At 42.6% G+C, this 15902-nt stretch overlaps 1 protein-coding gene across 2 annotated transcripts in view; it reads right to left on the bottom strand.

Moving 5' to 3' along the window:
* Positions 1-12137: 12137 nt before the first annotated feature.
* The window catches only part of LOC133775622 (pancreatic triacylglycerol lipase-like), an 84958-nt gene continuing 81193 nt past the window's right edge, over positions 12138-15902 (bottom strand). For both annotated transcript variants that reach the window (XM_062213986.1, XM_062213985.1), the window contains one exon: positions 12138-12227. In XM_062213986.1, the coding sequence (XP_062069970.1) occupies positions 12164-12227 (64 nt within the window). In that variant the 3' untranslated portion in view covers positions 12138-12163. The remainder of the gene's footprint in view (positions 12228-15902) is intronic.

Genomic DNA, 15902 nt, shown 5'->3' on the forward strand with positions numbered 1-15902 from the left:
TGCTATATCATTCTGTACGCTTTTTGCATTTAATTTCTCACCAAATCTATGGAGAATTTAGCAATTTTTCTTCTGAAGACAAAGAGACTCAGGGGGTTCAAGCTACGTTCCCAGGGACACAGTTGGAAGGTGACAGAGCTAAGTGTAGAGGAACGAAATCTTTCCACCAGCCGCAGATGACTTGTTGGTGTCGTCCACAGAAGGCTAGGGTCTCTCAGGCCATGTTGGGTGTAGCTGATCTAAAACATGAGTGAGGTTGAGTACAGCAGGCGTGTGAGCATGAATGTGTATGCGGCTGTGTGAGCCTGGGTGACTGCTTTCCAGAACAATCCACACATTTTTTAACAGACCTTTTCTTGTGTATTTCATTTGTATTTTGCATTTCTGCCCCTCCTGCAGAAAATGGGCATTTTTAACACATTAATGCAACATCTGTGACAGTGAATGTGGCATCATTTCTTTCCTGGGCTGTTATAGTAGTCTCCTAACTGCCCAACTGTGCCCTGGGGTGTGTGCCCACCGCACTCTGCCAAACAGGCAGTGCTAAAGTGCAGACTGTGCTAGTGTGGTTACTGTGGGAGTCTTCCATTGCAGACCTTAGAGGAAAAGCTTCAACTTCTTGCCTTTCCATATGAGGTTCGCTGTGGATGTATCATCTAGACCCTTCTCAACGGGACATGGAACATCCTCCAGGGCGGCTCATACGTTAGGCCAACCCAAGTCTTAAAATTTTAGGAAGATCAGAATAATCTGAAGTATCTTTCCTGATCACAGTAGTGTAACACTGTAAATCCACAACAGGAGGAAATCCAGAAAATTTACAACCATGTGCAAATAAAGCAACATGAGCCTCAGCAATAAATGGGCCAATAGAGAAATTAAAAAGGAAATCTAAAAGTTTACTGAAAAATCAAATGGAAACAACATATGAAAACCTATGGTATACAACAAAAGCATTTCTTCTTCTTCTTTTTTTTTTCGACAGGCAGAGTTAGACAGTGAGAGAGAGAAACAGACAGAAAGGTCTTCCTTCTGTTGGTTCACCCCCCAAAATGGCCGCTACGCTGGCTGGCGTGCTGTGCAGATCTGAAGCCAGCAGCCAGGTGCTCCTGGTCTCCCATGCGGGCGCAGGGCCCAAGCACTTGGGCCATCCTCCACTGCCTTCCCGGGCCACAGCAGAGAGCTGGACTGGAAGAGGAGCAACCGGGACAGAACTAGCGCCCCAACCAGGACTAGAACCCAGAGTACCGGTGCCGCAGGCAGAGGATTAGCCTAGTGAGCCACGGTGCCAGGCAACAAAAGCATTTCTAAAAGGGGAATTCATAACAAAAAGCACTTACCTCAGAAAAGGGGATATCTCACAAATAAACAACCTAAAGATGCACTCCAAGGAAGTAGAAAAATAGCAAGGTAAACTCAAAATTAATAGAAAGAAGAAAATAATAAAGATCAGAGCATAGATAAATGAAATAGAGGCCCAAAATATAGGTCAACAAAACAGTTGATTTGTGAACGGATACACAAAATTGACAAACCCTTACCTACGATATCTAAGGAAGAGAAAGAAGACGCATGTAAGTACAGAGATGAAGAAGCAGACATGACCGTTGGTATCGCAGAAACACAAAGGGTCACAGGAAATTATTGTGAACTATTTCATGTCAACAAACTGGTAACCTAGAAGAAATGGATTACTCCCCAGACACATACACCCTACCAAGGTCAAAATAGAAAATCTGAACTGAACAGTGAGTGATGAAAATGAAATAATAATTTAAAAAGTCTCCAGTAAAAGAAAACCCCAAGACCTGATAGCGTCACCACTAGATTCTACCAATTTTAAAGAAATAATACCAATTCTTCTCTAGCCAAGAAAACTGAAGACGAAGAAATACTTCTCAGCTCATTCTATGAGACCAGCATTATCCTGACCCCAAACCCAGACAAGAACACACACATACAAAAGAAAACATTAAGCCAATATCCCCAATGAACATAGACACAAAAATCTTCAACGAAATACCAGCAAACTCAATGCACAAGCATGAGAAAAATGATCACCGTGACCTACTGAAATTCATCCTAGAGATGCACAAATGATTCAACATATGCAAAACATTAAGTGTGATATGTCACACTAATAGAAAAAAGGATGAAAAACTTTGATCATTTCAATAGATACAGCACTGACAAAATCGACATCACTTAATGATAAACACTCTGAACAAATGAAGTACAGAAGCAATATTTTGAAGCTTATAATTTGTGAAACAGACTTTATTACCTGACTTAATAAAGTTGGTTGTGAGACGCACACGATATGACACCTGCTGGCTTTGCCAGCTCCTCTGGGAGAATCTTGAAACCCTAATAGCTGGATGCACAAATCATCTTAGTGTGCAACAAAGAAGTTGATGGTGAAGTGTTGATTTGATCTCATTTTTTCTTTCCTTTTCTCACTGTCTCTCTCATTTTAAAAGTTATTTGAAAGGTAGACTTAAAAAGAGAGAGAGAGAGAGACAGAGAGATCTGCTGCTTTACTCCCCAGATGGCCACCTGGAACTTTAACCTGGTCTCCTCCGTGGTGACAGGACCCAAGCACTTGGACCATCTGCTGCTGCTTTCCCAGGCACGTTAATAGAGGGCTGGGTCAGAAGTGGAGCAGCCGAGACACACACTGGTGCCCATATGGGATGCTGGTGTGGCAGGTGGGTGGCTTTACCCGCTACACTACAATGCAGGCCCTTATTATCCTCTTCTATGCTGTGTCATTTTTCCCTCTCTCATCACACCTACCAATATCCATGCTGTGATCTCCAAGTAGGTTGAATTTTGTGTTTTCTTTCTTCCTCATCCTTTGCAGTTGAAAAACTTTGTTATTCCATTCTTTAAGTATTCTCTATTTGGAAGCCATGCCATACTCTTGAGAGCTGGTGTTTAGAAAGGATGTCAGAGTGACTGTAAAATGGGCCAAGTGTGTATATGACAAGGTAGATCAGATTTTTTACAGTCTATTATTATCATTATTCTATTATATAATTATTATTGTTGATCTCTATAAAGTACCTGATTCATACTTAAACATTAACATAGGTATGTGTTTATAGAGGAAAATATAGAATATATAGGGTTTGGTATTAACCATGGTTTAAGCCATCCACTGGGGGGGTGGTAGAACATATCACCTGCCAATAGGGGGCGCCTATGGCACTGGAAAGGAAGAAACTGCAGATCAAAACCTTCAGAAACTTTTATAGGGGTTCACTGGAGTCTTTGAATGAATATCAAGCTATGCATGCAGACAGTAGGATTCCCTAAGTCTTGCCAAATAATGCCCATCTCCTTGGCATCAATTACTGAGAGAATGTGTAACCTGAACTCCTGGAGCTCACACATGATTAGGAGATGTTTAGGCCACGAGAGGAAGCGCTTTCACTGCATCATCAGTGCATTGAGTAGACACTTCCACAGGGGAAGAGTAGGATTAAATAACCTTTGACAAAGGTTAACCCCAACCTGCCTCAACAAACAGAACGAACCTCTAAGCTAAGTTGACTTGCAAGTCAATTATCCACTTGCCTCCTACAATAGAAACATAAAAAAATTCAAGCTCTGAACTGATCTTTGATAGAAGATAACAATGTACTCAATAATGTAAAACTTTTTTTGAAAAGATTTATTTATTTATTTATTTGAAAGGCAGAGTTACAGAGAGGGAGAGACAAAGAAAGATCTTCCATCTGTTGGTTCACTCCCTGAAACAGCTGTAATGGGCAGGGCTGGGCCAGGCTGAAGTCACCGTGTGGGTGGCAGGGACCAGGAACTTGGGCCATCTTCTGCTGCTTTCCCAGGTGCATTTGCAAGGAGCTGGATTGGAAGTGGAGCAGCCGGGACATGAACTGGTGTCCATATAGAATGCCGGTACTACAGGCTGCGGCTTAACCCACTGAGCCACAGCACTGGCCCCTCAATAAATTAAATAGTAAAATTAATAGTGCCCCGCATTTTATCACAAATTATTAGATATGCGAAGAAGCAGGAAGATAACACATCAGCTGAGCGTGAAATAGCTTATTAGAGTCTAAGCAGGGGTAGAGAGTAGGCAGTTATTCTGGACTTCAGATAAGAAGTCCAGATAAGAAATTTGAACTTGAGATACATCGGTTTCACACGAAGCCATCAGTCTTGATGTGATTGCTTACAGAGATGTTCAAGTATTCAACCCTGAGGCACTGCAATGCCACAGGGAAACAGAAAGAAACATGAGAAAGTGGTGTCGTGGAGGAGGAAGAGGAGGAGGAGGAGGAAGGAGGAGGAGGAGGAGGAGGAGGAGGAGGAGGAGAAAGAGTTTCAAGGATGGGGGGTGACCAAGAGGCACTAGGTAAGAGTGAGAGTGGAAACATGACATAAAGCAGTGATTTGTTTGGGGGAGAGCTGATTAAAAGAGATTTCAACCATTGTTATGAGTTACACAATAATGATTACCTGTACAAATTCAGTAGCCAACTGGACCAAAATGTGTAAAACTCTCTATCTTGCTTCTATTCTGAACATGAGTGGAACTATCCAACTGCAATGTGAGACTTGTCTAGCACATTCTTGATAATTTCACACAGTGTGCCAGTAATCCCATATCAAATCCCTCAGTATCATCTGATGTAGTATTTGGCTGAAAGTCCTTTTTTTGTTTTCTCTCCAAAAGTTGTATGCACCATTATCATCATGGCTGGCTCTATAGATTACTTTGTCACAATGTGATTTTTCAACAGTTTCACTACAAGAAATGTAATTATGACTAATGAATGACTTGGGTTGATTCCCATCTATACTCACAAGATTAATTGATTTTATCCTGTAAAGCAATTTTGTTACTTCTGGGGGTAAGAAGGGGCAAACAATATGCATAACTTAGCTGACTTAGGTATTATTCAAAAATATGAAAATAGCACTACCTTCAACTCTACTTTGGACAAATACGCATGGCTAAAACCACTGCAGACTGAGATTAGTGGAGAAGACCTTGCATAGACATATCCAGGTCTAGTGTGATCCAGGTTTAGCTAATTAATATTGTGCACCCTATTAGCACCATCATATTTTCCACTTCCTCCAAGATATAAAAATTTACAAGTGGGCTTCTCACTGGAGTTGTGACCACTATCTTGATTTATGAACTTATTCTAAGCTATGGTATTTATGTTACTATTTTCATCAGTGCTTTTTCAATTTAATGGGTCATGGTAAGTCATTGATCCTTTTTATTACTCTCCTCCTAAAATGAGAAAATAACTCAACAGAATAGGAATAATATAAAAAACAAATTTAATACACATGAGTAAACAACTATACGTGAATGATGTGAAAATATATTAGACACAAAACTGTTTTCTGCTAAGGAAATTGTGCCAAGGCAAATATCAGGTACCATCTGTGACATGTAAGTCACAGTTATTAAGAAGATAAAGTTATCTGTGCAAATGCTAATAAATTGATTGTACATCTCACACATGTCAAGTGCAGGTGAAAAGATAACTTCATCATATTCTTTATGAAAACTGGTAAATCATCTCACTTGATATGAAAATGGTTCCCATTTCCTACCCTTCTCTCTATCCCATGCGTTTGCAATAAGGCTTTGTATCTCCTCTGATCAAAAAGTAGAGTTTATTTATTCATCCTTGAACTCTGGCTTGCTCTGAGACATGCTTTGTCTGCTAGAAAGTGCTGATCCTAGGCCTCAACAAGCCTTTCTAGGTTACATACATTTCCTTGAATGCCTGGGAGCCCAAGATCAACAGTGCAGCAGGTCTGCTAGAGGATGTGAGAGCATGTAGCAGGGCGCAAAAGCAGACAGGCCATCTAAATTCATTCAGCCCTCTGCCAACCCACCAGCTGCCCACAGACACATGCAGTCTGCAGTGGGCAAGGAGTCAGGAGCTGATATTTTAAAGGTAACTGACACCAATTGCAGCCTGTTGAGTGAGTTGCATGACTGTTTTCTGGAATTTACAGGATATGGATTCTCTACTATTGATTTTTTCCCATTCCTGCATATTGAGGTAAAAAAGTCACTACCTAAATTGGTTGTTAAGATCCCAGGATTGAAGCTCAACTTGGCCAGTGGGCACAGGCAGGGTGGCACTGTGGGCTGCTAAAATGCTCACCCTCTGCAAATAAGACACTTGTGCTAGGATGAGCCGGACATGGGTGGGGTAGTTGGACATCAGATGACCTCTGTGCAATGAGGTTCACTGGGAAACACGGCAGGACCCGGCCCCTGGTCTTTAATATTGGCTCTGGGGTCTCAGAATACACTATCAAAAACAGAAACGTTACTCTCTAGAGAACTGAGTACCCCACTTTCTGGGACTGTCTGACTTTTACATGCATTAGTATTAGTCCCTGGGAGCTGCAAATACAAAACATTATGAATTTTAACTGAAAATTATTTAGAATTAAAATGAGCAGTATGTGTATTCCAGATTAACAAGACTATTCATCTCAACTGTGCATGTAAAACCCAGGTTTTGGTTTGGTTAAGTCCCAGAGTTAAGTCTGGGAGTTTTGGAGTGAACCAGCAGATGGGAGATGCATTCTCTCTCTTAATCTCTTTCTCGCTCTGTCTCCCCTTCTCACTTTCTCTCTGCCCCCTTTCCCTCTCTCTAAACTTCTGTGTGTCTACCTCTTGAATAAAATAAATAAATTAACAAATAAAATTTAATATCAAAAAGTACAAGGGAAAACTAGAACTCAATCTTTTCCTTTAAAAAACAAATTTTCCGGCCGGCACCGCGGCTCAATAGGCTAATCCTCCGCCTTGCGGCGCTGGCACACTGGATTCTAGTCCCGGTCAGGGCACCAATCCTGTCCCGGTTGCCCCTCTTCCAGGCCAGCTCTCTGCTGTGGCCAGGGAGTGCAGTGGAGGATGGCCCAAGTGCTTGGGCCCTGCACCCCATGGGAGACCAGGAGAAGCACCTGGCTCCTGCCATCAGATCAGCGCGGTGCGCCAGCCGCAGCGCGCCAACCGCGGCAGCCATTGGAGGGTGAACCAACGGCAAAAAGGAAGACCATTCTCTCTGTCTCTCTCGCTCACTGTCCACTCTGCCTGTCAAAAAAAAAAAAAAAAAAAAAAAAAAAAAAAAGAAAAAAAATTTCCTGGGTGTGTCGATAAGACTACCAAAGGTTTTCTTTACTCTTTAAAGGATTTAAGAGAAAAAAAAAAAAAAAGGATGTTCTATGTTTCACAAAGATAACTTCTTGCATTTTATATTGTCTTTTAATAGGTCTCTTGATTACTGAAGAAAATTTAGTCTTTTCAATATTAAAAGAGCTAAGTCTTTTTAATGTTCATTTGAGAGCAGAGAGACAAAGTTCCCATTTGTTGATTCACTTCCCAAATGCCTATAGCCACGAGAACTGGGCTGGGCCACAGCCAGGAGCTAGGAACTCAATCCAAGTCTCTCAAGTGGCAAGGTGCCAAGTACTTAAGCCATCACCAACTGCTTTCCAGGGTGAAAGCTGGATTTCAGAGCCAGAGGTAGGAACAAACCAAGGCACTGATACAGGATGCTGGTACCTTAATCTTTGCTTTATTTGCTATGCTAAATGCCTGCCCCAGAGCTGAGTACTTTTTCAACTATTTAACTTTTGTTTATTTGCCTTTAATTATTCTATAATGACCAGTGGTCCTGTTTAATTATTTTAAATATTTTGACATTTTCTACAAACCTCCCCAAATCAAATGCTAAATGAATTCTTTTTGACCTACAATTAACCGCGGGACATTCCAGAGGACCACTGGAAGAATGATATTTCACCAATTAGACTTATTTGCTATGCAAAACTACATGGGAAGCACTGCCAAATAAGAAGTGATGCTTGACCTTCTTTAAGCTATATTTCTATGGCTATGTTGTTAATGTATGTTCCAGAAACTATATGAAATTCCTAGAAATCCAATGGATTATCAGTCATCAAAGCCATAACCAGAGACATTCAAATTGCAAAGCAGATTGGGAAATTGGTGACTTAAGGCTGTAGGCAGCCTTTTCAATTCAGCTGTACAAGAATCTCTAACGCAATGAGACTTACCAGTGAGACATTTCCATTGACAGGATAATGCTGGGACTAGAATTACACAATCAGTAGCTTCTGGAGCATTCTAGAGTTGTGACACTAAGTCCTTTGCATGACTTAAGGGACACTTTCATCTACTCTGGCTAACATTAGCAACATTCCCAAAGCAGCTATTGCTCAAATTGTACTTGTGGTTCCTGTTCCAGAGCCAGACAGCTAGAGTCATTTGTTCTTACTCCAGCTTTAGTTTAACACTGTCATTACTCTAAGTAATAGAATTGCTACCTACTAGGTACACAAGAAGGAGTCTGTGTAGTTGCTAGCCTTCCTTGTTGCACATAAATACTAGAATGAACATCTTAAATGGGTAGATTTTGGCTTAAGTGAGCATATTCCTTGATCTATTTTCTGTTTTTGTTGGTTTGCTTCATGGACAGCCTGTCATGTTCCAAACTCTTGGCATTATCATTGTGATTGTCCTAATAATTGTCTCTCAGCGTGCTATTTCTTTTCAAAAGTCTTATATATCTACACACATCTATCTGCTGAATGAGCAATGGCCTCCATCTCTGGTTGCCATGAAGAAAATTCAAGGAAATGCATGATAATGATGACACTGTAACCCGTGCGTGATGTGTTGAGACTGATACCCAACACATAGGTGACTGAGAGTAGTGTTCATATCCTAAGTAGAAGCTGATGAAAACAAATTGTATGAAAGTCCATTGTTTTGGTTTAGCTTTTTGCAAATAGACACCAGTAGGCCAACCAAAGTGAAATAGAGTCAGTTTTCCTCAGTGTCACATAATCAAATTGATCCTTAAAAACTCATCACTTTTCAAAAATAACCTAGGAGACTTCCGTCAACCTGAGTCAGTGGAAGAAGTCCCCTCTGTTTTAACTTTAAAGAAAAGTAAGTTTGAAATGACCAATCTGCTTTTTGTTGCCTTGTTCTCTGCTTTCTTCTGCCCTTTTCTGTTTATGAAGCCATGGACCTCTGCTCAGTTCATCAGAGCACTAACTCTAGCTTACGCAATGAGATGTTGTCTACTTCTACAACTGCAAATACATGCCAGTTAGACCTTTCACACTGCTGTTTGTCTGACACTGTGTAGATCACAGACAAAAACATGTGAAATTTTTACTAGCTAGCATTTGAGAAGTTATTTTCTATTGCTTCTAGCCTTCATTGGCTACAGTGTGTGTGTGTGTGTGTGTATGTGTGGGTGTGTGTGGGAAAGAGAGAGAGAAAGAGACTGAGAGAGAGAGAGTTGGTACAAAATAAATACCTTCATAGAGTCTTGAACTTTGGCTGCCATAAGGTAGGGTTGAATCCTAGTGTCTTACAGAAGGAATGGTGAGGCCACTGAGTAGTGAGTAGTCTGGCAGATGAAAACAAAAACAGAGCAGGATGGAAAATTTCACATCTAAGATGCGCGTTCTAAAATCTAGATCCACCACTAACTAACTGCGTATCTTAGGCAAGTTTTCAAAACTCCATGCTTCTATTGCTTCATCAGAAAAAGGGTAAATATGTCTAAGGCTCCTAGAATAGAGCCTCACACACCTTCAGCACACTGCATGTGCTGGACAAAACAAAAGCACGGATCTGGCAGCCAACTGCCTTCTAAAAGTTTCCACTCAAAGGAGCATTCTGAAACTGGGAATCTAACACAATCCGCTCTTTATATCAAATCTTGGAAAAAAAAAAGAAATACAGTCATCAGGAAATGTTTTGACAATCATGAGCCAAAGGTGCTTCATTTAAATATAGATGGGTCATCTTTGAAACTGACACAGGGCTCTTGCTTTAAGGGAAGTAAAAAAAATCCGATTTAGTCTGCGACAATAAGAGTATTTCTAAACACTTACAGATGTATTGTTAAAAATTACTTTAAGCTTCTTGTTCCATTTTCTAACTTAAGTATATTTACAGATAATCTTTTTATTCATAACTCATCATTATTGCTAATACTAACTGAAAGTTTCATGAAGTACTCTTATAATTATAAAAATGTATGCAGTACTCATATGTGTTAGGTATTGTGCTAGCTTCTTTGCAAAGACATCCAGGACATTAAAAATGCCTTCTATATGCAGAAGATGCCAAGGTTTGTATGTGGAAACCAGATCCTTGTCACTAACTCTGAGTTCCTATGACCAATTGGATGTCTGAACAGCCTCTCAAATGTGACACAATTAAAACTCAACTCCTTAGCTCCCTCCTCAAACCTCTTCCTCCCAGGGCAATTCCTCTTTCAGTCAATGACAACTCCACAAGTCCAGTTGCAAGGATGACCCAGGGGTCACTCTTGGATCCATATTTTCTTTTTTCTTCCATATACTTATGGGATTGTGGCCCTGTCCTGTGTCCTGGAGTGTACGCTGACTGGCTTAAGCCAATGAATACATTCAATTTCCTTTGCCACAGGCCAAAAAGAATCTCAGTTTTTGTTTGTTTAAGGGAAAATAGCATGGGGGATAGGAATTGTGTCTTTTACTGGATGTAGAAGAGGAGGTCTGTAGGAGAATTGTAGTATGCAGCCATGTTCCAACTCAGGGGGGAGCCAGCCTTGGTACAGAACCATCAACACAGACAACAGAGCATGGGGACTGAAAAGAAAGTGGCCCTGGAGGCCACTGAGCACTGGGTCAACATGAACAGATGCCTACCCCTCTCCACCTCGGGATTCCCCAGTCATGTGCCCCAAGGGCTTCCCTTGCTGAGTTGGAGATTTTGGTTTAGGAAAGTGCAAGCATCCTAATTGATACAGACTGATCATCCTAAGAACAAGTTCTCCTGTGCAGATTGATCATCCTAAGAACAAGTTCTCCTGTGCAGATTGATCATCCTAAGAACAAGTTCTCGTGTTTTGATCAACTTGAACCTACTCTTATTTCAGTGAATCATGGAAGGAAAGATGTCTTCAGTTTCTCATTTATTTCATGCTCCTGTGCCTTTGTCTATGTTGCTCCTGCCCTCTGGAATCCCCTCCTACCATGTTTCCTGGGCAAATGCCCACCTCTTTTAAGGCCTAGAACAGAGCCCTCACTCTTTTAGGACACAGTGGTTTGTACATAGACTAATTTTAAATATCTGAAGCTAGTGGATTGATTGATCAATTCATTCATTCCTTCAAAAAATATATGGTTTTTCTCCACATGCCAGGCATATACTAGCATAGGAGTTTACCAATGGGACAACTGCAGCAGGGAAACAAGTACTGAGAAGGGGAGGTCAGGGTGCAGCGGGAGGATGGGGGGCCCTCCAAACCAGTTTTAGGAGCTGTGGATAACAGGCTTCCAGGAGGAAGTGATGTCTATGCGGAGATTCAAAAACCAGTGGGACTAGAGCAGACAGGAAGCCAGTGGAAAGACCATTCCCGGAAGAAAAGGAGTTGGTGCAGATGTCCAGCAGTACCTGAGATCAAGGCCCTCCTGCGGGACAGGCCAGCCTATGGAGTTCCGGTAGTGACACAACACGCGGTGAGGCTGGGGACTGAGGTGAGATCCGGACCAAGGGGGACTGTGCAGAGCCCACTAAGGAATGCTGGAACTGTCTTCCTTCCAGCAAGAGGACGCTTGGTTTGTGTTTCAGTCAGTTCAACCAGGCTGTAGTTGTGTGGGGTCTGGGGAGACCCCCACCAGGTACAGGGAGACCAGTGAGGAAGCATCAGCTATGTCCTATCCTCCTCACCTCTGTGTCCTCTCTCCTGAGATACCAGATTGTGAGCGGACACAGAACCTAAATCCAACGGAGTAAGTGGGTAAGGTTGGCACTTTCCATGTGGGCCTTCTGAGGGGCGTCACTTGGGGCCTGGGAGCCTGCCTTCAATGTCACGGTGACATCAAGAGTATTAATGGACATGATGACACTGTTTCAAGTTCAACTGCCACACAGCAGGTAACAAAATTTATCAGTCAACTGTGATTCCTCAGACCGACTGCAAACTTCATATTTTAATGACCTTATCTGGAAGTTTCCCTAGAAATGACGAGCAGTGAGGACAACAGAGGGGTGTATTGCTTGAGCGGTAGCTTTTATTTTATTAGCAGTAAGAGTCAGTGGTCGCTCGTCAGCAGCCTCCTAACAGGGGGAGAGGGTGAGCAGCACGTCCTCCCTCACAGTGTCTGTGCTGCAGAACTTGTACCTGTGAAGCGAAAACAGCACAACGTCACCTCTTCCTGGTGCACAGAGGTTTGCTGATCAGAAAGACAGTGTCTGCTCTCTCCCTCAGTCAGAACAAGGGGCATACCCTGGGCCTGACACTAGACATTGGCGAAAAGAGGGTCACTTCTATGTACAATCTGATTTCCAGTCTGATTTTCTGGTTGTACACTGGCAGAGCGCAGAGCTGTCAGTGGACACTCCAAATTACAGGAAGGCTTTGTCATGTAATAGTAGTTACTAAACACTTGGCACATGTCACCCAATGTAAGAGGAAGGAAGGAGTCAACAGGCTGACAAGAAATGATCTAAATGTGAAAGGGCCTGGAGTTATACCGACGAGCCATTCTTATTTTAAACTTTTAAATAACTGAATTGAAATGCTCGATTTTTCTCATTGGATTGAACAACATCCAGCATGCTTTGGAGCTAATTTTCTTTGATAAAATGTGTTGGCCTATGTTAAACAACTAGAACATAAATAATGCTCAGGAAATGTTTTTTTTTTCTCTTCATTTCCCACTGTGCAGTCTGACTGATATAGCCTTGTGAATGGCAAATTGAAGGTCAAAGACTAATATTAATAAAGGACATAAGAAACAAAGGACATATATTATCTCTCCATAAAAAGGTGAACTGAATCTATGATGTAGTCAGACTTTCGGTGAACGAATTCTGGAATTGTACCTTCCTGTAGTGATCTGTAAGATGGAGCTGATACTACTACCCACCTTATAAGATTCACATTTTTATTTTAACAGGTTTTTAGAAATTTAATAGACTTGGAATAAACTAAATATATAATAAACTAAGTTCTCTTTCTCTCTCTCTTTTCTCCCGCCTCTCCTGCCTCTCTCCATCCCTCCTAAACAAAATCAACACATACAACTCTGAAAGAAATCACTAAAATTACTGAAATCCAGGGAGTGTAGAAGCCACCTTCAGGTTTTCCTCCTGCTCCTTCACAATCCCTCTTTCTCCTTCCTTCCTACCTTCTTTCCGTGAAGTAACTATTGCTTTGCTGTCATATAGTAGCTTGAATTGCCTCAACTTTTATATGCATGGAATCAAAGATTTATATAATCTTTTAATCGAATTCCTTTGATTCAGTATAATTAGGTTAAGATTCATCCAGACTGATGCAGGCATCACTACTTCATTGTCAGTCACTGTTGGGTAGCATCCCTTTGTATGGTTAGAACATTTTGTGTAAGCATTGCTCTACTGGTAGACATTTGGGTTCTTTCCACTTCTGGCCATTACGTTAAATGCTTCTATGCTGTTTATATGCTATTAAAAGGACCCAGGAAAGCCAGACCTCTCCAATTAGCACCTGTTTTCAATGCAGGCTGCTAGGGCATTGGGCAAACAGCCATCGTGACAGAAGCTGGTTTCTGAAGAAGCCCTTCTCACTCTGCCAAAAGTCAGGCCGCTGGAAATGGAGCTGGCCTGGGGGCCGAAGGACTCCTGGTCAGAACCACAGATCCTGCCGGCCTGAGCTGAAGAAGCCCTTCACTCTGCCTGGCTTCCAAAGTAACCGCACTATTGAGGGTTTGGCCTAGGATCGGTGACGTTGCAGGCAGAAGCTTAAATTACCTTTTAGAGATGCTGCCTACTCTGTCCTATTCAACCAGGTAATGGCAGGTAATGGGGTGCCTTCTCTAAGGAGGTTCATACTCCCCTTGTAACGTCTCTCCCAGTACACATGTGAAAAAAACAGATCTTTGGGTTTGGGCTTCATACATGCCTGGTTAGGCCTTAAAAGCTGCCAAATTATTATTAAGCCTTGAAACAACAACAACAAAAGCAACAACAACAACAAAAAACCTCCTCTCAGTTCCTATTTGACTTTAAAAGGGTTAGAGAACAGGGTGTAAAGCAACAGCTGACCTGGACAAGACTGCACAAGGATTTGTAGACAGTACTGCATCTATTTGGGCCGGCTCTCATGAAGAACTTAACCAACCTATTTCTTGAGGGTGGTGGGAAGACAATCTGGTATGCAGATTATCTTCTCATCTGTTCCCCCAACCAAGACTCTGGTTTTGGGTGTTTAACTAACAGCCATAACTTCCTAGCAAAACGTGGCTACCAGGTGTCCAAGAAGAAAGCACAGTTAGTCCACCAAGAAATTAATTATTTGGGGTTTGTCTTCACCTCTGGAGAACACAGATTGGCCCCAGGGAGGAGAAAATCCATGTAGCAGATTCCTACTCTTACAACCTTAAGACAGGTTATGGATCTCTAGGTACAGGGAGATACCAAAGCTTCTGCAACAGGCGCTCTCTCTCTCTCTCTCTCTCTTTTTGACAGGCAGAGTTAGACAGTGAGAGAGAGACAGAGAGAAAGGTCTTCCTTCCGTTGGTTCACCCCTCAAATGGCTGCTATGGCCGGCGCGCTGTGCCGATCCGAAGCCAGGAGCCAGGTGCTTCTCCTGGTCTCCCATGCGGGTACAGGGCCCAATCACCTGGGCCATCCTCCACTGCCTTCCTGGGCCACAGCTGGCCTGGAAGAGGGGCAACCGGGACAGAACCGCTGCCCCTGTCAGGACTAGAACCCAGGGTACTGGTGCCGCAGGTGGAGGATTAGCCAAGTGAGCCTGTCGGTCCCTGCAACAGGCTCTCAAGAGCAAGCTGGAACAGGGTCCCCTCCTTTGGGAAAGTGCAAAACACAGCCGTTGACCAGTGAAAAGCTGTCATGACTAGGGCCCCATGCCAGGGCTGCTAACCCTAATCCTTCAAGACAGGCAGGCACATAGACATGCTAACTGCTGCCCTAGGGGAGCTCCTGTGCTGTGCTCCAAGAAATGCTTTGTAGGCCCAATTAGACTAGATGGTACAAAATTATATTAGCCAGTTCTGGGATGAGGCCAGACAACTCTGGACAAGGCTGAACAGAGGATGAATTTCTGGCCCAGCATTTCATCATGGCAATCCTAGTTATTTGTCTCCTTGGCCCCTTGGCCATGGATCTATATATCTTCTATACTCTTACTGTTTCTCTTTATACCATGTGCCTTTTTTTTTTTTTTTTTGCCAGACAGAGTTAGACAGTGAGAGAGAGAGAGAGAGAGAGAGAGAGACAGAGAGAAAGGTCTTCCTTCCATTGGTTCATGCCCCAAATGACCGCTATGGCTGGTGCACTGCCTTCCCGGGCCACTGCAGAGAGCTGGACTGGAAGAGGAGCAACCGGGACAGAATCCAGCGCCCCAACTGGGACTAGAACCCGGAGTGCCTGTGCCACAGGCAGAGGATTAGCCTAGTGAGCCGCAGTGCTGGCCTCCATGTATCTTTAATACACTCATTCATTTTTTTCTCTAACAGAATAAAAGTCACCCAGCTCCAGCTGGTTGTGAGGCAGGGGTCCCAGCCCATCCTGTTGGATAATGTGACCAGCCCTCTGGGCTGTACAAGACAATCTTTTCCCAGGCCACTTCTGAACACCACAGGACGACAGCAAGAGAATACCTAGGAGCAGCTCTATGTTCATATGTCAGCCTAAAGAAAACACAGAAGAGACCTTCATCCATGTTACCCCCCATAAGATTATGGTTACTTCTCTTGAGGGAGGAATGTTAAGGTAGCTAGGTAAACATTAGCTGCCTTATGTGTGTATGAGAGGCCAAAGAAAAATGGGAATTTTTTTTGTGTGGATGGAT

The sequence above is a fragment of the Lepus europaeus genome, chromosome 17 (genome assembly GCF_033115175.1).
Source record: "Lepus europaeus isolate LE1 chromosome 17, mLepTim1.pri, whole genome shotgun sequence".
Lineage (NCBI taxonomy): Eukaryota > Metazoa > Chordata > Mammalia > Lagomorpha > Leporidae > Lepus > Lepus europaeus.